This window comes from Balaenoptera physalus (genome assembly GCF_965194825.1).
Source record: "Balaenoptera physalus genome assembly, chromosome: 5".
NCBI classification, from domain to species: Eukaryota; Metazoa; Chordata; class Mammalia; order Artiodactyla; family Balaenopteridae; genus Balaenoptera; species Balaenoptera physalus.
The window spans coordinates 39,694,335-39,719,821 of NC_138884.1; the positions used below are offsets into that span (position 1 = coordinate 39,694,335).

Genomic DNA, 25,487 nt, shown 5'->3' on the forward strand with positions numbered 1-25,487 from the left:
ACCTATAAAGGAACAATTATTTGACAACAGACTTCTCAATGGCAACAACAAAGGTCAGAAGTTAATGAAGTAATATTGTGAAAGTTACAGAAGAAAACAACTGCCTACCTAGAATTTTCTACTCAGATAAGCTATTTTTTTAAATTAATTTATTTATTTATGGCCGCACTGGGTCTTCGTTGCTGGGCACGGGCTTTCTCTAGTTGCAGTGAGTGGGGACTACTCTTCGTTGCGGTGTGTGAGCTTCTCATTGTGGTGTCTTCTCTTGTTGCAGAGCATGGGCTCTAGGTGCGCGAGCTCAGTAGTTGTGGCGCACGGGCTTAGTTGCTCTGCAGCATGTGGGATCTTCCCGGACCAGGGCTCGAACCTGTGTCACCTGCACTGGCAGGCGGATTCTTAACCACTGAGCCACCAGGGAAGCCCCAGATAAGCTATTTTACAGGATGAACGTTGGATCAGTCAGGGTTCTCCAGAGAAGCAAAAACGAATAGTTGAAATAGATAGATAGAGATAGAGACAGAGACAGAGATGGGGGGAGAGAAGATAGGGAAAGAGGGAGAGAGAGAGAGGGAGAGACAGGGAAAGAGAGAAGAGAGAGAGAGATTTATTTTGAGGAATTGGCTCATATGGGGGTTGGCCAGTCTGGAATTTGTAGGGCTGGCTGGAAGGCTAGAAATTTCTACAGGAGTCAGTGTCACAGTCTTGAGTTGGAAAGCAGTCTAGAGGTAGAATTACTTCTTCCTGGGAGGACATCAGTCTTTTCTCTTAAGACCTTCAACTGATCAGACAAGGCCCACTCACATTATGGAAGATTATTTGCTTTGCCCAAATACTACTGAGTTAAATGTTAATCACATCTAAAAAACACCTTTACAGCAATATCTAGACTGGTGTTTGACCAAAAATTAGGTACCATAGCCTAGCCAAGTTGACACATAAAATTAACTATCACAAGCATAAAATAAGACCAAGACAGATAGATAATTTACTTCTTACAAACTATCACTGAAAGAATTACTAAAGGGAACAACTGTTTTCTGATACTAAATACAATGACCAACCCTCCCCCTGAAAGCAAGTGCTGCAAAAAAATAAAAACATAACCTCTTAAATACATTAAACAAATTGACAGTAAAGAAGGTAAAAAATTAAGTGATATCAGAAACCCAGAGCATATGCAGCATACTGAATTTGGCTTTGGCCTTCAGTGTATTTACCAAACCCTAGTGTCCTTGAACTTTTCTTTTAATGACTTTGTGGAACTCTGGGGGCAGAAGACAAGACCAGGGCCCTTGGGGGTGGGAGCAGGTTGGAGAGGGAGAGTCTTGCAAGACTTCCACCAATAAAATTAGATCCACAAAACTTTCAGTGTAAGAGGGAGCTAGAAATAAACCCCTGCCTCCCCAGTGAAAATTTATGACTTAAAACCTGGTGCTGAACAGAGGGGTAAAAATTTCCTTTGAGAATTCTTAAACATAAGCCAAACTTCACACTAGTTTGTAGACTGTATTCACAGTATAGGATGATGTGAAATTTTTCAAGTCAAGAATTTAGTTTAAAACAGTGTAGACTGGTACTTCCCTAGAGCACTTGGGCAAGGGAAGCACAAACACTTTCCAGAGGAACCCACCTTCATCCCCGGGGTTCAAGAATTGTCTCAGATAAAGATCCAAGCCCACAGTAGAAAATCACACAACACATGGGGAAATATGTTAACATGAGTGAGACAGTACTAACGGCAGATTTGGACTGGGAAACACTTCAGAATGGACAAAATACTCTAGTTAAAAAAGAGAAATTACCCAACCATATGTTATTTATGAGACACAACCAAAACAAAAAGATACGGGCAGGATGTGAGTGAAAGATGGGAGACCGGAGGTTGAGACTGGATGTTGCCTCCATCCTCATGCCCCTCGCCTCCTTCAGTCTATCTGATCCATGACAGCCCCTTGCCCTTGGACTCTCTCCTCTGGTTATGTTATAGTCTTCTTTTTGCCTTTCCTAACAATTCCTTGGATTTCGACCACAGTCCTTCCTACTGCTCAGACTTCTAAACATTTTTCTTGTTAAGTACTAGGCTCTTCTTCCAGTCTCTGAAGGATCTCAAATGGTGTCCCTGGACCACATGCATCAAAATCCCCTTGGCCACTTGTAAAAACAAAGATTTTCAGGCTCTTACCTAGATATTCTGATTTCTAGAAATATTATAGAAGTGGGGAAGAATGCCGGAATTGACTTTCTAATGATCTCTATCAGTAATTCTTATGTGCGCTAAAGTTTGAAGACCACTGTTATATATTATTTCCATCAAAATATTCACATGTTTTGTGACTTCAATAGTTACTTTATCCTAGTATCTCCCCGTGTCCTCTCACCTGAATTAAGTTCTGTGCCTCTTTCTAGGTGGCACTTCCCCTGGGATATTTGTCAATTTGACATCAGTTGGATCATTGATCATTTAGTTAAAATTAAGGAATTATGTGACTCATTCTTTTTCATTAATAAATCAAACTAGTCACCATTCCTATATCATTTTCCTCTTAAAATATTCTCAGATTAGTTCCTTCCTCTCTATCTCCTTAGTACAAATTTCATTACTTTACCCCTGGTTATAGTAATAATAGTACATTGTTATATATTTTCTGTTAATTAATATATATATTCCCTGTTCAAATTTTCTAGTCTTTTAATCCACCTAACATACTACTCCCAGGGTAATTTTCCTTAAATGTCACCATGACACACTGGTGCTCAAAACCCTTATATCATTCGTTATTTCCTGTAACAAACAAGTTTAAACTTCTTTGTCATGCTTCTACATTCTTTCATAAACCAATCCCACTCAGTGTAGCTTTAGATCATTCTGTAGCCCATCTCTCCACCTCAGACACCATCATGTCGTGCTGTCATAAATATGTGTAACAAGTAAGATAACGAAACACAATTCATGGGATGCAATCATAGAGCATTTTTTTTCTTTTCTCCTATTTTGATTTATTTTGTATGGCCACCTGTTCTTCTTCTGTCCCTGCGTGAAAATTCAGGAAGCTCCTACCACCTCCACAATCACTAGCAACCAATTAAAGTTATTTCTGTGACTTTACGTCACAAAACAGTCTCAATTTAATGACTAGAATATAAATGTCTTTAGAAGAATCAAAGTGTAAACTTGAGTTAAAGTTCAGGTGGGGAAAAGAATCTGAAAAAGAATGAATATATGTATGTATTACTGAATCACTATGTTGTACACCTGAAACTAACACATGATTGTAAAGCAACTCTACTCCAATAAAATTAAAAATAAATAAATAATTTGGTATAATTTAAGGCAAAAAAAAAAAAAAGGTCAGGTGGAGCACATGCTGTAGGTCAGAAGTCGTTGGCTGCTTCTCTCTTTCCTCACCTAGCTCTCTTCCTCCTCCTCCTCATATTGCTAACATGAGTTTCTGAACCGTCTCGGTGCATCCGGGGGGAAAGAAGGGGATGGGAGAGGAGTGGGAACATTCTCACTGGACAGGCACCATCGCAGTGATGGAGCGTCAGTGCTCTTCTGCCTGGGCAGTTGTTTAGAAACCACTTTCTATCACTAGTGCTTTTGTGGCTTTTTTGGAGAAAGCTTCCATCTTCTAATCTGAGGCTACCTTAACAGACATAACCATATCCCTCTTCAGACTGTTCACTTACTGCTTCCTTGCCTCCTGAAAAGCTAACAACGTTCAGACCTCTCCCTCTGGCCTTAGCGGGCAGGACCTAAAACAACTCCACACCAGCTGTCTCCACCACAGAGGACCACGGGCCCCACAAACTCCAGGAACAGTTTGTCTTCACCCTAGAAACCCCTCCTTTCTTCCACCGTCCATCATTCCTGCTCTAGATTTTTCAGATGAGAGACAAACTTGAGTCTGTTAGCCCCAAACCGCAAGGATTAGTACTCAGTTCTCTGACTGGTGAAGTGCAGACACCCCACCTGGGGGGAACCCACAAATCCACAGCAGCTCTCTCCAAATTATCAACCCTTTTATCTCCAATTTAGAAACCTTTTATACTTCTGACAAGGTGGGTAAAGTTCAGAAGAAAAATCAAACTGGTTTTCAGTTCCCTCCTTTGTAAATAATCCTGCATAGGGTCCCTCTGGTATATATCTTAGTGACTCAACCCTAACTTCCATTTTCATTTCTTGTTACAAATGCTTACTAATCTCCCTCTCCACATCTTCATTTATATTCTTCGCTTCCCCTGAATCACTATCGTTCTTCCCCTGCTTGCTTATCAAATCTGAGCCCTCCTGTGAGGTTCAGCTCAAGTTCCCCGACTACTCTAGATTCTCCCAAGTTCTCTTCTGAAGGTCTGAGCTCCCTGTGGTCATCATGTCATCAATACATGGAGTTTACTCTTAGAAATTCTCTTTCAGGGAAGACAAATGCAAAGTCACCTTAATGAGACATGAGACAGTGAGAGTCTATGGCCTACACACTTGATTGTATCTGAAATGTATCTTTTAAAATGTTCTAACCCGGAGGGTTGACGACGAGTCCAGAAAAAGTAGGCAAAAGAGAGGTAAATGTTAGGCACACAAATTCAGGCCCAGGCTGTAAAAGATAAGTGGGAACAGCCTTCAGGTATTTCCCTCCCAGTGAACAGCAGAGTAATGCAGAGCACTGTGAGTCAGCAGGCCTTCACAGTTCTCTTCTACTGGCAAGAGCATCTTTATTGCGGAGAAGATCCATCCAGTTATTTTAATCTGGTACCACTAAACATTAACATTATCTCATTCCCTTCTTTAAAAATCAACGCTTCTCTGTAAACTTTCCAGACTGATTTGGCTTTCTCCATAGTGTTCCTGAGCGGAGAAGGCAATCTGGACACGAAGCCTTAAGAATTCAGTTCCTGTGACAGTTACGGTTTTTCACTATAACCTGGTAATTGGCATTCAGTTTGATACATCAAAAGAAAGAGCTTGCTTAATGTAAGTCTGAAGATAATTTAAGTATGGAATGCCATCTATTGAAGATTCTTAGGAGCCAGACAGCTGGGCTTCTTTTGGTCAAATAACTATACCACTGTGTGTGGCCATACTCTCAATACTTGACCTTCGGAATGTAATTATTGAGTCTCTGGCCTTCTTCTATATGGTTTTTTCCCCTATATTTCCACATATGTTTCCATAGTTTTCTGTACTCTGGTCTGGACTGAGTATCTATTTCTTTTCCAGTATTAAACTTTAAAAATTATTGTAATTTCATATGATTTTTTAATTTATTTATTATTGAGATATAATTGACTATATACTATTGTATTAGTTTTAGATGTACAACATGATAATTTGATACATGTATGTATTGTGAAATGATTATGAGAATAAATTTAGTTAACATCCATCATCACACATATTTATAAATTTTTTCCTTTTGATGAGAACTTTTATGATCTACTCTGTTAGCAACTTTCAAATATACAATATAATATTGTTAACTACAGTCACCATGCTGTACATAAATCTCTAGGATTTATTATCTTATAACTGGAAGTTTGTACCTTTTAACCCCCTTTACCCATTTCACCTGCCCCACCCCACCCCCAGCTCCGGCACCCACCGATCTCTTCTCTGTATATTATATGCTCTATTATTGTCGACTCAGCTGGACTGCAAGCTTTCTCGTGGCAACAGCTCCATCTCATTCTTTCCTTTTTTATATCAACGACCATTTATTGTGTACCATCTACATTCCAGGAAATGTGTTAGTAACTGGAAAGGCGGTAGGAAGCAAAATAGACCGTGTCTGCAGGGCACAGACATTAATCATATAATCAAAAAATATGTAATTATAATATAAAGAGAAACTGTGCTAGAATATAAACTGGGACCTGATTTAATGTGCTTGGGGAGGGAATCGTCAGAAAACACCTCTATGAAAAAGTAACCTATAACCTGAGCTCTGAAGGATGAGCTAGGCCATTACCTAGGTGAATATGTGAGTGTGGGAAGAGAAGAGGACAGAGAGCCATCAAATGTTCTGTGCAGAAGGGAAAATACATGACGTGCCTATGGAGGGAAGCACGGTGGGTTCAAGGAAAGGAGGAGAAGGAGGAAGAAAGAGGAGGAGGAAGAGAAGGGGAAGAAATAGTAGTTGGTGTAAGGAATGAGCACAAAGATTAAAGAGAATTATTGAAGCTGAGGCCACAGGGGAAAGGAGGGCAGGTCATGAAAGGCCTGGGAGACCATAACAAGGATTTGGTCTCTGGCCAAAAAGCCATGGAAAGTCATCGAAAGATTTTAGGCAGGGAGGTGAGATAACCAAATCTGTCTTTCTATAGTTGAACAAGTTCCATCTCATGCCTATATGTATGAATTTTACTATGCTTCTTCTGAGCCAAGGACTACTTTTTTGGCTTGCAAAGCCAACTTTGTGCAGTGAAACAGTTTCTACTAGAGACCAGTAAGAAGCTAGTAAGTTTCTTTGAATGAACAGTCACTACTTAGAAGAAGAGAGTATTAAGATTAAGTGTGCCCTTCTATATGTGGAATATTTCAAAACATTCACTTCTAAAAACATTCAAGTATAAAGGGGAGCTAGAAAACTCACTTACTTGAATTCAACATTCTTAAATAGACTAAGCTGTCTACTAAAAGCTGATGGGCCAGAAAATGTAGCTGCAAAAAATATATATATTACATATTATATATATATATAAAATAAATAATAAAACAGTATGTAAAATCAATAGCTCTCTTTACCTGTATATTAGCCAGCTTAAGACTCATGACATTATATTTTAAGACTTTAAAGTACAGTGATTATTTGGCTCTCATTTTTTTCATGACACTTGCGAATTATCATTAACCACAAGTTCAGGGGATCAATTTTAACTTTAAAAAATAGATGTTGATTCACTTACAGAGCACTGCTTATTTTAAGTTTTATTTACTGTAGTGCTTAGATTTATACATACTAATTATAATGTGCAATAGTATTTGTCTATGTTATTTATCTTGTCACTTATTTAAATAGAGGAAATTGCTGGGATGAATTTTTTTAATTGATAGACTAATAAAAGAACTTAAAGACAAAGGTCTTCTCTTAAATCTGATATACAAATAAAATCATGTTCTTCTACTAATTAAGCAATACTTTTAGAATCAAGCTTCCTGGAAAAGATGGGATACTCTTCACCAAAGTAGTACTTCATAGTTAGAAAATAACCTATAGGTCATTACTAAAACTGAAAGCTATGGGATAGTTAAGAACAAAAATAAGGGACTTCCCTGGTGGTACAGTGGTTAAGAATCCACGTGCCAATGCAGAGGACACGGGTTCGATCCCTGGTCTGGGAAGATCTCACATGCTGTGGAGCAACTAAGCCCATGTGCCACAACTACCTACTGAACCTGTGCTCTAGAGCCCTCGAGCCACAACTACTGAGCCTGTGTGCTACAACTACTGAAGCCCTCATGCCTAGAGCCCGTGTTCCTCAACAAGAGAAGCCACCACAATAAGAAGCCCGCACACCACAATGAAGAGTAGCCCATGCTTGCTGCAACTAGAGAAAGCCCGAGCACAGCAACAAAGCCCCAACACAACCAAAAAAAATTTTTTTTTAAAAAAGAACAAAAATAAGCACAAAATCATGACCTTCACCAAACATGGAGTCTGTAATTTTCTCAAAAACAGAGACAGACCAAAAACTATGGGATATCAATATCAATTTCTTATTGATTATTGATATTTATGGTGTCCTTCCTATATTCCTTTTGTGAGAATATAGAAGCTTATTCACCAAATAGATGACATTGTACCCTTTATTTTCCACACAAATCTGGATAACTAAGCTGCATTGGCTGAAAGGAGTAGGATTAATATTTTGAATTTGTCTATCTCATACTGACAACTAAAACAGTTCTTAAGAAAAATGTACCTATTTTGAAAGATTCCACTGAATTCTATTTACTCAACTGAAAAGAGAAAATAAATCAACAGATAATTATTATCTCAAATAGGCTTATATAGGAAGTCACAATGAGAGATCATTTCTGTCTTATTTAGTTGAATCAATGGAACTTACATTTATCTTAGCTTTGTCTTTAGTTTTTGTTTTTTTTTTTAAACCATAATCATGGGAAGAGTATTTTTTTATATACATTTATTTATTTATTTATTATTTATTTTTGGCTGTGTTGGGTCTTTGTTGCTGCGCATGGGCTTTCTCTAGTTGCAGCAAGAGGGGTCTACTCTTTTTTGCGGTGCACAGGCTTCTTCTCATTGCGGTGGCTTCTCTTGTTGTGGAGCATGGGCTCTAGGCACACGGGCTTCAGTAGTTGCGGCACGTGGGCTCAGTAGTTGTGGCACGTGGGCTCAGTAGTTGTGGCAAACGAGATTAGCCACTCCTCAGCATGTGGGATCTTCCCTGACCAGGGCTCAAACCTGTGTCCCCTGCATTGGCAGGCAGATTCTTAACCACTGCACCACCAGGGAAGTCCCATGGAAAGAGCTTTGAAATGGAAGTTCGAGAAGTAAAAGTGTCAGGAGTACTACTAACTCCTTGAGCAAATCAGTAAGTCTCTTAGGGTTTTCTGTCTCTTAATTTATGATGGGCATAAAAATATCTGCCTTGCTTATATCATACGTTGATGTAAGGCTCAAATAGGCAATATATGGAAAAGATGTCAAAAAGTATTGTCTGAGATGGAACAGTAAAGGGAAAGATCACAGGTCTAAGATGGGGTTCAAGTCCAATTTTGCCATTTACCAACTGTGTACCTTTAGGGAAGTCACTAAATCCCTTTCTGCCTCAATTTCTTCCTCCAATAAATGAGGGAGCTGATCTGTAATGTCTCTTCCATCTCCAAGAGTCTGTGATCTTATACTGGAAAAACTAATGAGAAAACTCTCTAACATGCTTTTGTTTCCCATGAAAGTGACATACGCTGATTAGGTGCTCATGATTAATTTTAGTCTCTGTCTTACAAATGAAAGAAAGTCATTTTTTGGGGGCATGAGCAAGCTCACATCCCTTATGAAATAAGGTGTGGTATTAATTTGTTAACTATATATCAGAATGCTCTGAATGTAGGAAAGTGACAATCATGAAGAATTATGAGAATCATTACAAGGTATGAATACTGAGTGTAAAACTAACATTAGAAAAGAATCTGCCCTTGAGATAAAAACAGACTTTGTGCTACATTACTTACAATCCCTGTTAAAATCCACACACTGCACAAACAAGAGATTACAACTAAACACAGAGGCAGAGCTGGTTTAACTCACTCAGTTGCCCTTTTAATTCCTTGTTTTTCCATGGTATTAAACCTGGCTTTTATGTGCACCACAACTAAACCCAGAACAGGCAATAGGTGAGGCAACGTAATGTCTGTTGTCAGATATATGAGAGCGAGCAGGAATTTTTGTCTGTCTTATACACTGATGTATCCCAAACACCGAGAACACTGCTTGGTTCATATCTGTGGAAACAATGAACTTGCTTCCATTTTCTGCCTTTCTTTTCAGAACTTTTGACTTTTCTGTGTGTCATTAACATGAGATAAATCACAAAAATTTAACCACAGGTAGCCCTAGCAAAAGAGGTAACTGGGCAATAATAAATGACCCACACAAATGCGTGAAACCTGTCACCTTAAAATAATCTGAATTAGAAGTAATGTTTGTTACAGAGTAAAATTACTAAATAAATAAGACAACACAAAAGACAGAAATTGCTCCTTTTATTTACTAAAGAGACTACTTCAGACAATGTAGAAAAAAATCAACCTGTAGTTCAAAAAATGGGATTAAAAATACATGAAAAAGAGCTATTAATAAATAAGCTTCTTGTGTTTCCTCCTTTTAAAACTCAAAACAGTGTGGTCTGCCTCGTGCCCACATCAAAAGAACCCACTAACTGAGAATAACAGAAACGAAGGCTTAAGTCAATCTCTCTCTCCTGGTGCCAAAACCCATTATACAAAAATGTTCTTTGAACCAGCAACACACTTAGAAAGCCAGAAACAGAACAGGAAGATAAACCCACAAGAGAAAACAACTAGGACATCGCCACACACCCTCCAGTTTTCTCTAAAACGTTTTTCTTCCCAGATGAACACAGTAAGTCCAAGAGTTCTATTTTTAATGCACGAGTCTTGTTTGTGGCACAAACAGATCAATGGAAAATCTCATCTTCATGAACACTTGAGGCTATAACACAAAGTATGTAAGCTTATAAAATACATGTCTGATATAGGAAGCCTCAAAATGAAAGCACGAAGGAACCAATGAGAAAATGAATGAATGTCTCTAAGAGAGAATTTTAGAGTATTTCAAGAAGTGACAATGTATAAATTGGCTATCAATTCTCAGTTTCTCCTCTGCTATATAACTATGTACAACTATATGCATGTGTGTGTGTGTGTGTGTGTGTGTGTGTGTGTGCATGTGTGTGTGTATATTTACTTTGTATACCTAGAAAACAGCTGGCACAGTTACACTGGAGAGGGAATTTGGGAGAATTCTGGAGAAAGTGGGGGTAGGCCCTAGTGTCTCCGCCATGCTGCAATGGGGAAAGAGGATTTTAAATGAAGGTTTGCTCTGTGTTATCAATGATACTGTCTTGCAATTTCTTAAGAGGACATAATAAGGATTTAAATCACTTTCCAATTATTTCTAAAGGTCATTTATTCATTTATTCCACATATATTTATTGACAGAGGCAGTTTCTTGAGACTATGTTTACACTGGCAGGCTCCGTAGAGACAGGCCTTTATAGTGAAAGCAAGAAAGTCCAGCCTTTTATAGGTTCAACAAAGACACAGATCCAGAAGAGGAAAACCATATTTCAATACAGCTCCTTGTTCTATTCTTTGAGAACATCAACAGTTAAACTGACTTTTATGGCATGGCCTAGAGGCTTAACTATTATGTACAAAACAGGAAATGTGTCCATAGTTGTAGTCAACCAACAGATGAACAACTCAACTGTTCAAATTGGAGACTACCTGTTCACTAGGCAACTTTTTCCCATAGTTAATCATGATACTGTTTCATTCTCTTCTAAAGGTTAAAGTAAAGCATTACCAGCTCTTATGACTTTCTCATGAGTTGTGATTAGGTGTAACCACATTCTCAGCACTGTAAGACTGAGAATGTTTTCACCTTAAATGCAGCAACATCGAAATTGCCAACAATAATAACCCAAGGTTACTTCCATTACGAAGTTGGTCTTTGCTTTAAAAAAATACCATGATACTTCCCTAGATAATAACCTACTTAAAGTGTTCTCCCTGATTAACAATGGCATTTGTCTAATTCCCGTGCCAGGAGTGGAAGCCTATGGCTGACTGAAGCCAGCACAACAACAGAAATATCTCCTAAAAACACAATACAGTATAGCTCATTCTTCAAGATCATCCAGGGGAAACTTGAAGATGAGTGTGTTGATGTCTTTTAAAAACAATCTGCTAAATGCTTTTAGATCCTGTGCCCTGATTATGGGCTGACCTATATATTTTTGGCAATGCTAGTGCCCTGGAGGGCCTGACCATTTAAATAGCTAAGGTCCTCAGTTTACATGAATTTTGAAAAAGCCAAGATAAGTAGACTAATTTCCTAAAAAAGTATTTTCTTCTGATCTTTGAAATGTTAAAAGGGCCATATCAGTGGATTATTTTGAGCAAGGAAAGTTTTGCCTTATAAAGACTGCCATTGTAAACAACTAATCCCCTGGCCAGTCATACATGCCAGGCGAAGTACACTTACCAGGCAAGAAGCAATGACTCTTTACCTAATGGGGCTCATTGAGAGGGCAAACTAACTCGGTAGATCAGATTCCCCATGTCAATTATTGTTTGTTGTTAATGAATGTGGTCGTTGCAAAGGATGTTGTACAAATCCAATGAGACAATGTACATAAACTGCCTAGTGTAGCACCTGACATCATCATCATCACAACAGAAACACGTTCCAACCATGCACAGAGCAGGTGTTTTAAGAAGAAATATAATATTGAGAAGATCTCTGCACTCCCATGCTCAGTGAAGCACTATTCACAATTACGAGGTTGCGGAAATAACCTAAATGTCTATCAACAGATGGATGTATAAAAAAGATGTGGCATATACCTACAATGGAATATTATTCAGCCTTGAAAAAAAGAAGGACTTTCTGCAACAGAGGACAATATGGATGAACCTGGAGGACATGATGTTAAGTGAAATAAGCTGGCCACAGAAGGACAGATACTACATATTTCACTCATATGAAAGATCTAAAATAGGCAAGTTCATAAGATCCAAGAGTTGAAAGCTGGTTGCCAGGGGCCAGCGAGGAGGGAGAAATGGCAAGTTGTTAATCAATGAGCATAAAGTTTCAGTTAAGCAAGATGAATAATAAACCCTAGATCTGCTGTACAACATTGTACCTCTTGTCACCAATAATGTACTGTACACTGAAATATGTGTCAAAGGGTAGATTTCAGGTTAAATGTTCTTACTACAATAAATAAAATAAAATATTTTGTAAAAGTAAAAAAGCAAAAGAAAATAATTTTTTTTTCTTTTTCTTTGCAGCCTCATTTTTGGACAAAATATCTGTAATATCTCCATAGGATTATAATGTAATATTATACACTTGAAATTTTATAACCAAATGTTGGTTATAAAATACCAAATATTGTAACCAAATATTTCAAACTTTTTTTTGTTAACAACAAACTAATAGGAAGAGGAAGTAACCTCTTAAATATTGATTATTTCTGAAAGATTGTTTGCCCATTGGACTTTTTTGGCAGATACACAATTACCACATTAGAGAACTAAAAGTAGCTTTAGGTATCATTTCAAAAACAAGGAAACTAAGACCCGAAGAGGTTAAGGGAATGCCAGACCTAGTACCAGAAAGGGATTTCTTTGGACGTCCGTACAATGCTCTTTACGCTAGTGGGGTGTATTTGTATGTTGAAATGATGCAAGTCATCCTTAGATGATCATACAAATGGGGGGGACATATTTGCAAAATAAATACCACTAGCCAGCATCTTTCATAATTTACTGCCTTTAATCCTCACAAAAACTTTGCAACATAGGGATTATTAGCACTACTTCTAAGGTAAGGAGACTGAGGCCAATGAAGGTCATAAGACCAAAAGGAGGCAAAGCTGGGAATCAGATCCAGTCCTAACCTACAAAGCCCGGCTCTTTTCAGCATGGCTTGCTGCCTTATGGAAGGTGAAGTGAGTCTTGCAACACCCCTGCCAAGGAAAAACCACTTCAGCTAATTTTCTGGCTCTTATGCAGAAGCTGTTGATTCCAAGCTCACATACCTGTGGTGGAGTCGATGGTGAAAAAGAATGACAGGTCTCCGAGGACAAGCTCATAAGCCACTGTTCCATACATCCCAGAATCTCTATCTGAGGCAATAACGTTGATGATCTCAGTGCCTGGCTGGGTCTGGCCACTAATGCTCGTCACATAGGTTGACGGGTTAAACACGGGTTCATTATCATTCACATCCTCCAGTTCCACACGAACAAAAGCTTGGGCGCTGAGTCCACCCTGTTGGATGGATGAGAAGTGGTTACAAATGGGTCTCACCTGAACACCGGGATGCAGAATAACTGAGAAGGATCCTAGAATAGACTTTTGAAACAACAAATATATATATATATTCATTTTAAATATATATTCATTTTACTTTTAACCTTGAGCTATGAGTTCATGGTATCTATACTCCAATGCTGATTCTTAAATAGGAATGAGATTACCACTTAAAGCTCCTAAGAGGCAATAATTTCAGAGTAGAGGCCAAAGATATTCAAGGAAAATTTCCTGGATGTCCAAAGAGTAAAAAAAAATCACTTTCACCCCCCAGATAATCTTTAACTGCTAAGGAGAAAGGGTAAGGGAGTATTGGAGGGGGGTGCAAGAAAAGACTGACCCATATGAGGGAGCTAGACTTCAGTTATTTGGAGGAAAAGCATAACAGAGGAAAGAGCAAGTGCAAAGGCCCTGAGACAGGAGTGCAGTACATCCCAGGCCTGTTCAGGGAACAGCAAGGAAACCAGTAGGGTGATATCAAAGGGGCAGGGGCAGTTCACAGAGGGCTCTTTGGGCCCCTGAGAGGACCAGGCTCTGACCCATCTGAGGGCTTTGAGCAGAGGAGTAGCTTGATTTGCCCCTGAATGGCAGCAAGGTTGGAAGGAGGGAGACCAGCTAGGAAGCCAGAAGAATCATCAAGTCCAGAGCAGAAGGTAGCAGTGAAGGTACTTTTCCTACGGACTTGGGGCCAGATTTGTTTTGGGATTCTTAGTTTTCCATGAATTAGATAAGAAATATAGTGTATAAAACAGTGAGAAGTGGATCCCATTCTGGCTTTTTGTGTATGTTTCCTCCATCTAAAAATAAGGAGCAGGAGAAAGAGCACAATAGAAGAAGATAATCCTCTGCAATTTTTACTTTTCTAAAGTAAAGCATATGTTCCTACTTAAAGCACGATTTTCTATTTCTATCTGGTACACTTTGATACTTTCATCTTGGACAAAAATCCTGGGTAAGTCACAACAGCCTGAGTTTTCTCACTCACTTATCCTCCCTCCCTCTCTCTCTCTGTCTCCCCACATCCCCCCCCCCCACCACCAACTGTGGCAGGACACACTGAGCAAAGAAGAAAACCAAAGGCAGTGAAGAAGAAGGTTTGGCACAGGACAAAGGGAGCACGCTGCTGTGGGCTCTGGAGGGAGCGTGAGCTGAGGGTGATGAAGGGCAAGAGAGAGAGCATCATTTCGTATTGTTTGGGATGAAGTTAACCATGAATCCAGAAATGCCTCTCATGCACTGAGGGCCCATGTACCCCAGACACTGGGGACTAAACCAGAATTGAGAAAGACTAAAAAATAGTGTGATTTTCCACGTTCTAAGCTGAATAAAGTGCCAGGCCTATGCCAGTTTTAAATTAACAGAGTAAAAATAAAAACAGTGGCAGTTCCATCCAGTCTGTTTCCTTAAAATGCAGACTGGTGCTGTGTCTTCAGCAAAGCTAAGTAACCTGTGGGTCCACAGGTGGAGTGGAGCGAGGGGGCTGCAAGCTGACTCCTAGCAGATGGGAAAGGCTGTGCCTGCTGATTCTCCAAACCGGATTCCCTCTCAGTTTTGCTTTCCTTTTATCCTTACTTTCCTCTTTCTTTTAAATTTCTCCTCAAGTTCAAGAAGTCATTTAGGTTTGGGGTGGGGGGACTGAGAAAGCAGGTAAGAGAAGAAATGAGAGAGTGGGGAACATGTGGAGAAATGAAGTTCACTCCACCTTAAGACCTTTAAGAACAAAGATGTTCATTCCTGGGCTATCCATGAAGACCCTCAATCAGGCCATGTCACCAAGAACAAGCAAAATGTTAAATGGACAAAGTGAAGAGCTTGTTGTCACAGATTAGTGACTCTTTTTGCAGGAACAGTATTATACATAGATTCAGTCTTCCTTTTTTATGAATCCAATTTTTATCTGTTAGATGTATCAATGAGGGCACTTTCCTCTTATAATAACCATTTGTGAATGAATGTTAAGTGCGCTTCACGTGTATTTTCACCTTCGATTGTTATAATCTCCCTTTCTAAAGATTTTTATGGTTTCCCCCATTTTTACAACTAGAAAACCAAAGCACAGAGAGCCTATGTGACTTGTCCAAAGTAAGTGAGACTATAAATAGCAGATCTGCAACTGGAACAGATTAATCTGTCCCCAGAGCCCCTGTGACTTCTTTTAAATTAGACCTTTAAAGTATTGCTATGGTATAAATTCTACCTTTCACGAAGGAGTTGTTTAAAGACTATGCTACGGGCAATGCCAACCATGGATTCCATCTCAGAGTTAAGTCCTGCTTACAAAGGACTTAACATTTATGAGACAAACACTATACAACGGAGTTTGTGGCACAGTGGGACAATCTGGAGCCAGGAGATCTGGATCTGACATCTGGTCCTGCCGGCCTCTGGGACCACAGCCTCAAGAACGTCAGGGAGCCCGAGGCTGAGCGGCGTATTCTGTAGAGCGGGCCACCTGTTCACCTTGCAGGCCTGTTGTTGGAAGCAGTGATATAATATGTATGAAAGCATTTATTATGGCTAATCACCATCAATTATAAGATTTTACAGGCTCCTTATCCTAAATACTTGGGACCAGATAGATTTGCCTTGGAATCCTGACTTTTTTAAGTTTTATAAAAGAAATATAGTGTCTATACCTAATGAGGTCTGGAGTGGCAGCCCATAATCAAGCACTTAATATTCTGCAGCAAAATGGATGAATAGACACATTTAGAGGGATTAAAAAAACAACAACAACAACAAAAAACATGAATAGTCTCATGTCGGTTCAAGTCAGATTTCTCACCAAATGAGTTTTCAAAACTCTCCATCTTGAGAGCTTTCAGAACTACACATAAAAGATTGTGGATCTTTATTACTCAGATGCAGATGTGCTGTGAGCACTGAATGGAGGGAAGCCTCAGGGCTGAAGGGATCCTTGAGATGGGTCCTCACAAACAAATAAGCTTTTAGAGCTCCAGCGTGTGTGCAGGTCTGAGTCTGGAGGAGCCCTTTTTAATCGGGAGATGTGGACCCAGAAGCATGGCTGCCGTCTGGGGACTGAGGAGGACCCGGTATGGTCCCTCCCAGTGAGGTTCTAAGGCAGTCTTTGTTTTAGTGATTCCAAATCAGAAGAGTGGGAGAAAATTGGAAATGTGGTTTGGAGAGTCATAGCCAGATATTTGAGGAAACTAGAAGAATTCGGGATCCAGTCCCGTTTATAGGTAGATAACAAAACTAAAAACTAAAAACTAGAATCTGAGTGCTTCAGCTACAGCCAATCCAATTATTTCCTTGCTTTGCTTCTGCATCTTCTTTATAAAAATCCTTCCCCTGCTCCTGTCCATGGAGCACTCCTAACTACTTCTGGTTGAATGCGGCCTCATTTGAATCAATTTTTGCTCAAATACATTCTTAAAACTTGAAAAAAATAAGATTTAAGAAACAGATATTTCAGGTAAAAATAACATCCTAGAAAATATAAAGATATTTTTTTAAAAGTCTCTGTCATGTTGTGGGAGGGGTAAGCACACTGGCATGGCTTGGAGGGAGAAGTAGAGGGTGGGAAAAATCTAAAGAAAAGCCTTGATGGTCAGATTCATGGAGCTTGATCTAAATGCTAAGGAGGATAGACTTTATTCTGCACACCTGTAGACTCACTCAGTAAAAAGTGTGGCGTGTACACCCTGAATACCTATATATTTACTAATAAATTATATATTCATTTACTATGCTAAATATTACATATATTAAAAATACCACAAAAGTTTTAAAAGGATGAAATTCTAAGTTGTAATATTTTCCTCCTAAACCCCCACTTGGGACACTATTGCTTTCATGAGTGAAGGGACATGATCAAATCTAAGTTTTAGAAAAAGATACCTGAGGTAGCAAAAAAAGGTGCATCATAAAAATAAACAAATATAGAGGTTCCTTAGTCAAAAAGGAAACGGTGGATTAACCAAGTCAAATGGGTTCTCGGCCTCAGGACTTGTCACAGAACCTTCCCGAGGCACATTTCTATCAGGTGGGGTGAGTTCTGAGCTGTTCTCCACTCTTATTTGCCACAGAACCCTCAGTGGAAGGAGAATCTCAGGAGGCAAGTATCCCACAGAGCACAGTGTGGTGGAAGCTAATCTAAGCTCACTTTCTCCATTCCATCAAGTGTTCACCTCCCAATCCTCTGAAACTGAACTTCTGTCCAGCTCCTCAAGACTGTCCTGATCATGCAACCTCTGAGAGACCCTGACCAGAACCACCCAGTAAGCTGCTTCCAGGTTCCTGGCCCTTAAAACTGCATGAGATATTAAATGCATATTATTTTAAGCTGCTAAATGTGGAAATAATTTGTTACACAGCAATAGGTAACTAATACACCTCATAAATTCTGTATATGAATATTTCTTAACTTTGTCTTATCCTTTCTCTTTCCACCAACAAGTTGTGGTTCACTTTGATATATTTTAATCATTTAGGTTTTAAAATTATGGTAAGAGACTCTTAACCAATCTACCTGAATCTCAATCCTCTCAAGAAGTGCTGTGAAAGTTAGGAGTATTTGGGGAAATCACCAGACTTGAAAGCATACGATATTGAAGGCAGGAGGGTTGTCTAGGACCAACAATGGATATGGAAAACTACCTGCTGTTTTGTCTATTTTGGCCATTGTCTACTCCCCATGCTCTCTGTTTTTGCCTCTGGGACTCCTGAATAGAATATTAATATCTATCCTTCATGTCTCTTAGCTTTTTCTGGGCTGTGCTTTCCTTTGCCAATGCATTCAAGTCTATAGTTCATAATTCAATGAGCAAAGGTGAAGGGAACTGAGGGTCCAGTTTGTTAAGGAAAAAAAAATCAGTGAACCATGGTGTCACCAAAGCCAAGAGAAACAGTGTCCAAAGAACAATTTCAAGTTCCTTGAGAAGCCGAATAAAATGAAAATAAAGAAAGAACCCCAGTATGTGTCACAATGTAAATCATGTTCTTAAAAGCAGTTTTACTAGAGAGATGGGGTGGGAAAAATGGATCAAAGAAAGACTGAAAACTGAGGAAACAGAGACAACTATTTTAAGTAAATTTGCTGTGAAAGATAGAAGAGGAAGAAAACGGTTTTCTCAAAAGGTACCTGAAATCAAAAGGAGGCTTTTTTTCAAAAGATGGACACTACTATTATTTTCTTTTAACATCTTTATTGGAGTATAATTGCTTTACAATGGTGTGTTAGTTTCTGCTGTATAACAAAGTGAATCAGCTATACATATACATATATCCCCATATCTCCTCCCTCTTGCATTTCCCTCCCACCCTCCCTATCCCACCACTCTAGGTGGACATAAAACACCGAGCTGATCTCCCTGTGCTATGCAGCTGCTTCCCACTAGCTATCTATTTTACATTTGGTAGTGTACATATGTCCATGCCACTCTCTCACTTCATCCCAGCTTACCCTTCCCCCTCCCCAGGACACTAGTATTATGCCCTGTAGGCTTATGGGAGATATTCAATCTAATTTGACAAAATCATTACAGAAGTGAGATCCTTAAGAAGGCTGGAATGGGGGGACCCTGAACAGCAGAGGGATTTGCTTTCAATGCAAACAGGGACATCTCTACTCTACTAACAGGAAAGAGGGCAAATGATGTGAGCCAATAGCTGGCAGGAAGATAAGGACTTCTCTCTCAAGCAGGTATGTTATTTTTCTCCAGGCACATTCAGCTGCTTAGGCAAGTACAGAAAAGGCAGAGTCAGGTTTAGATAGGGCTGGGGTTTTATCTGGAAAGTTCTGTGGAGCAATGGAACTAAAGGGAGTTTGCAGCTGAATGACTTTAAAGACGGGTCAATAAACTAGTGGTCTTAACAGGAGATCACTCTATGGGAGTGGAGGTGCTATGTAAGTGGAGAGAAAGATGAGAATGCTTATCAGAATACAGCATGTTGGAAGTCAAGATTTCAGAGGTTGGAAACCAGAAAGACAAGGAATTGAGAGGCTCAGGGTGTTGGGTGGTCCGAAAAATGGACAGTGAAGTTTCCAGGAGGGAACAGTAATGGAGAGGAAGACTGAATAAGATGTAAAGGTCCTTGGTGACAACAAGGTTTAGAATATGACAGCAGCAAAAAAGAATGTCCATGGTGTGGTCAGACAATATGAACTTCAAAAGGAATTGGTTCTGGAGGAAGGAGTAAAAATGATTTGGATGCTGCAGTGGGCAACAGGAGGGCACCCACCTCAGCACCTCGCTCCCGGCTTGTGATTAGCAGAATATGGACTGCTGCGTGAGAGAGCAAAGAGGAATCGGTATCCTCAGGGGAAGCCTGTTTTGATCAGGGCAAGAAGATGAAGAAGCAGTCAGACACCAGTCTGAGTGTGCAAGAGACTTTGCTAAATGATGGACCAGGAGTTCCAGAGGGCGTGGTAGAAGAGTATGAGAGGGTGGGTAGGAGACTGGTCCAAATTAAAGGATGAACAGAGCAGGATGGGGATGAGAATACAGATGATGGATGGCTGGGAGGCTTAAACTTCTAGAGGTAAGAATGAGGCAAAATGGCATTTAAGACATCTGGGAATTAATCCTGGTAGTGTATTAAAGAATGGCAGACAAGCATTTCGAGATATGGTTAAGACAATTTAGCTAGAAAATGTGGACAACTGGGCAATGGTTTATTCCTGAAACTGGGGTAGCAGGGTTGTGATCAATGAAATATAAGAATAAGCACTTGAATTCTTTTTGGAAAATGAGATAACATAATCTATTAAAATTAAAATGAGCGTGCCCTATGTTTCAGTTATGTAGAGTAAATAAGTTCTGGAGACCTAATGTACAGCATGATGATTATAGTTAATAATACTGTACTGTATACTTGAATTTTGCTTAGAGTAGATCTTAAGTGTTCTCACCACTCACTATGTTTGATGATGGATATGTTAATTATCTTAATTGTGGTAATCATTTCACTATATGTACATATAATCAAAACAACATGCTGTACACTTTAAATATATACAATTTTAATTTATTAATTACACCTCAATAAAGCTGGGGGGAAAAGGAAAAAATTAGTCTGCCTTTTACTTAGCAAGCTTGCTTCCAGAGATTTATTTGCATTATACACAAACTCTGCAGCATAACTTCAATAGCCAACATTTATCATGAATATATATAATGATGTCAATCTACTTTCTATATTGCTAGTCTGAAACAACCCTCCCCTAAGCCTAGAGTGGTGAGATAAGAGTTGAAATAGCTTTATCTCAGACACATATTTCAGCTACAGAGTTCAGGATGTCACAAAAAATAGAGATAGAATGTTAATAAACACACACACCAAAAAATAAATATTCATTTACAGAAAATGAATAGTAAAAGGAAATAGGAGTTAGATATAAGCATGGAATAATTCAATTATTGTGAAAAATCACTTGACTTGCAGTGTAATCCAATTATTTATTTTCATCAGGTAATTTTATAGCATCCTCATGACTTCTATGTATGAGGTAAATAGCAGCAATTGCAGTAGCAAAAATAGACTATTTCAGAAGTAATTCAGGTAGAATAGAAGTGATTGAGTTTTAAAAATATTGACAATCATCACAAGGATAAATAGAGAAGAAGCCCAGAACATCTAGGTATTTTAATAAGAATTCTTCTATTGATAGATAAATATCTCTTAGCAACCAGCAGCAAAAGGGTTCTCAGCAATTTTCTTCCAAAGAGTTCTCAGGACATATATTAGAAACAGAAAGGATCAGAGGAAAAACCATAGATTGTCAAGGTAATTCTGTACAGTTAAAGGCCTTTGTCAAGGTGCAGTTCATTGTTTTAATTCAATTCATTATGGCCTAGAATTCAACATCTTGGACCTAAAATATCTTGCCTGAGTTCATTAATTTTTCAGATTGGAGCTAGATTGCTTCTAGGGGACAGCCTACCAAGTCGTTATCAACCTTCATATCTTCATCTTTACCAACCTTTTTGATTAGGAACATGTGTTGTGAGTAGACATTGCATAGAGTAATGATGACAGATGAAGACTTCACCCTGTAGAAATGCACAGTTCATCACAGAAGGAATTTACAAAGATTACGCTGATAGCAAAATAAACCCTGCACATTGGATCACACACACACACACACACACACACACACACACACACACAAGTTGCTTGCTCTCATACATTCTGACGCAAACACTAGGGACACTGGAGGCGGTTTCAGGTCCGAACAAGGTGAAGATTAGGAAGCTGTTAAAACCCTATGGTTTGGGGCTGTTCTAAAATTTATCTTTAAAAATACATCACCAGGTCTGCCCCCAAGAGGACCTGCCTCCAGGCTGGCTGAGTGTGCAGCTCCCTTCTGGGGCCCCTGCCACCAGGAACCCTCATGATGGGCAAGAAGGAGAAGACAGCCGCCAGTATGGAGAAGAAGTTGTCCAAGTGCTGGGGAAGGAGGAGACCCTGAGGTTCTGATAGCCCATTTCTAAATGCTAGATGCTCCTCAAAAGACTCAGACAATAGAAACACTGTGATCTCCCACTCACCAATGTTGAATGTGTCATTCTCTACTCATTCTGAGAAAGATGAATTGATCCTATCACTACACAAATCTTTGGGTCCTGCATTTGGCACCCAAGACCTGGGAGCAAGTCAAATCATCAAGAGGTCCTTTAGGTTAAAGCAGGTATCAGACGGTAGCCTGGAAGACACAGCTAATTCTTCTTGGTGGTTTCCACAACAGTACAAGGGATTACATCCAGGACAATGACAAGTATGCCTTTAACCTGGGCACATTCACATGGAGTAAGCTGTCACCATGAGGGATGGGGCCACACCCAGGCTGGGCTGCCAAAGATCCATCACTCCCCAGGGGACCATATTCATCTGTGGAGGCTACTGGAAAAGTTCAACAAAGGCGGACAAACACACCCTGCATTCAAATAAACTCCAACTAAAGTCTGAGGAAGGAAGAAAAGGAAAATGGGTGTGGACTCAGAGTACCCATTGGGGAATAGAGCTCACTCCAAGAGCTGGCGTTTAGGCAGGTGTGGTTCTGGATCATCAGAAACTGCTCCTTGGGTGTGTCTGTGATGAGGAATGGGAAGAGAGCCTGAAGGGCAATGATTTTGATTAACTGTACTTCTATGACAGCTGGGTCAGAGAAGAGAAAACGTAAGTGAGACCAAAAAAAAAAGTGAAACCCAAAGGTGATAACAAGCAGGGATGTGGGAAAACCGGCAACCAGGAGCCCCTGGAGGGGGTTAAAGTGGCAGATGCTGAAGATGGGACCATGATCACCATTGAACAAGAGCCCTCCACCACAGGTGACAGGAAGGAGGAAGAGGGTTCAGACAAAGCCAGTGGCCTCTGATGGAGCCAAGTCCTCATTCCAAAACCATACTAGTCCAAAAGCACAGGCTGCTCTACATTTATGGAGCTTGTTTGAAGCAGGTGACTTCCAGTTCATCCCCAATGACTTGTACTGCCTTGATTTCTACAAGATGGAAGAATGGAAGACTTTGGTGAGATGGATGCAAAAACAAAGAGCATCTGCAGGAGGTAAACTTGGAGAATGATGGAGATGAGTTAAAAGACTCAGAAGGAAGAGATAAAGATGAGGAAGGTGATGACCAAAGAGGAAAGTGGGGAGGAGGGTGAAGAGGAGGAGCACATTGGTGGCGCCTGACCAACAGTATGTGGACTCTGCCCAGGACTGAGCAGTACTGAGTGAAGTTTTCTTGGGACGCCGGGGCCTGACACAAAGGAGAAGAAAGTGCTGAGAGTAGCCCATACCATGACCCAAACTTTCTTTGATGATTTAAGATGCTACTCTGGGCCAGAAATTAAACTGAGTAGTGAATTCCCTGCATACGACTGAGTGTTATTTCCAAGAAATTGGAGTGAAACAAGGTGGCTGCAAAGATTTTCTTTTGTATAGTCTGATGCGTACCAGGGTTCAGGTCAGCCCTTTGCCATCCTCTCTGGAAAGACTCTGCACCAGGGCAGTGCATTGGCTACATCTCCCTTTTCTGTATCCTGATACTTTGACATACAGGGCCTTGCTTGTCCTGGAGGGACTGGCAGGGGGTCAGGCGAGAATGCTTTTCCAATGTAAACCAACACTCCCAACCACTTCCTTTATTGGCTCTCACACTCTGGGCCACTATTCGCCTGCCCTAATCACCCCACAGCCAGGTACCCGATAACTAGAGACAGCCTTTATGCCCCAGGCCACTGAAACTATTCTATCTAGCCAGTCTTAAGTCTGCTTATTCTGCCTCTCCCATTCCTTCCCTTGGAAACCACAATAAAGGCCCCTACCCAAAGTTTCCCTCTCCCCCTCTGCCTCCTGACTGACCCAGTGCTTCCCATTGAGCACACACCATGTACACTCCCTCCCAGAATGTGGCATGCTCTTCTTCTTGGGATCTGTGAGTATAACAAACTGTTTTTTCAATGGCAGTTGTCTCCTTACTCATACCTGAATAATAATAAAATCTATATTAAAACCAGGAAGGGTGCAGACCAGTTCCCATCTCTAACAGAGCTGGGCTTAGGATATCACCTCAACAGGAGGATGAGACCTTGAATATGAAGTACCCACAGGAAGGATGTTTCTATTCTAACAAAACTGGAATATGTTGTACTTTGTTGGAGAGTTTTCTATCTACAAAACAAGGAGTTTTTACAGAAGAATATTCTAAACATACAAACACTGTACAGAATATTCACGCACATCATCATCTATAACAAAATACCATAGCGGGATGGCTTATAAACAACAGAAATTTGTTTCTTACAGTTCTGGAGGCTAGAAGTATGTGATCAGGGTGCCAGTATGGCTGGGTTCTGGTGAAGGTCACAACTTCTTGATGTGTCCTCAGATAGCAGAAGACGTTAAGGAGCTCTCTGAGACTTCTTTCATAAGGGCACTCATTCCATTCCTGAGGGCTCCACCTTCATGACCTAATCACCTTCCTAAGGCCTCACCTCCTAATATTATCACCTTGGGTTTTAGGATTTCAACATATGAATCTGAGGGGGACACAAACATTCAGACCATAGCAATCATGAACCTGAAGATTGTCTCTTCTTTGATTTCTAAAAAGTAGCAAAAGCTGCTACACTGTCTGTAAACACTTTCTCAGTTATCCTGAAAATAAAATACCTTTTAACTGGAGAAAAAAAGCATCTCCTTTGTTCAATCTGGGAAAGCTTTATGGAGGGATGGTGTGGTTAAAGATAAATTTGAATTTGCAATAGAGACTGGAGAGCTGAGAGGGAAAGAAGGTATTCTTCATAGAGTAAGTGTGTAGAGTAGGTTCAATATGGAAACAGAAAGAAATAAGGAGGTTTAAATTAAATATTTAGGTTGATTTTTCATTCCACTGCCAATGCTCCTAATTAATGCACTACTTTTTGGCAGTAAAAAATTTCTGGCATAAAGTGATCTTATTTCTATTAAGATAATTTCTACATATACTTTTATAAAATCATCCAAAGAAACCGACTAATTAGAAACAGATGTTCAACTACTGCAGTATTGGATTTAAACTGGTTATGGACTCCTTTTACAATTGTCTCAAAGTCTATTAAGAATATATTTCTGAAGGCTTGGGTAAATGTTTGTGTATGCATATATTGAGTTTTAAATAATCACATAGACTTAAATTAACCTAAACTCCTCTGTTTACTCTTGCTTTTGTTTCCTACTTCTTTTCTTACATTGAAGCAAAAATTCCTGAAACCACATAGAGAGGGGTTGTTAAATCTAACCAAATACATCATGGTAATTTTATTGAGTTAAATGACTTTATTTTCATGTTAGTTTCTACATGATTACTTGTAATAAATATATTTAGACTCATCTTTTCCCATCAATTCATGTCTTAAGTAGGTAGCTTCTCCCACTAATTTCAAAAGAGAAAGATTA

The 25,487-nt window shown here is 39.6% G+C and overlaps 1 protein-coding gene across 1 annotated transcript in view; it reads right to left on the bottom strand.

The window, feature by feature from the left end:
- LOC309661662 (protocadherin-23-like) overlaps positions 1-25,487 on the bottom strand; it is an 87,622-nt gene that overhangs the window by 59,345 nt on the left and 2,790 nt on the right. Inside the window, exon 2 of the mRNA XM_082463503.1 lies at positions 13,312-13,543. Within this exon, the coding sequence (XP_082319629.1) occupies positions 13,312-13,384 (73 nt within the window). The 5' untranslated portion in view covers positions 13,385-13,543. The remainder of the gene's footprint in view (positions 1-13,311; positions 13,544-25,487) is intronic.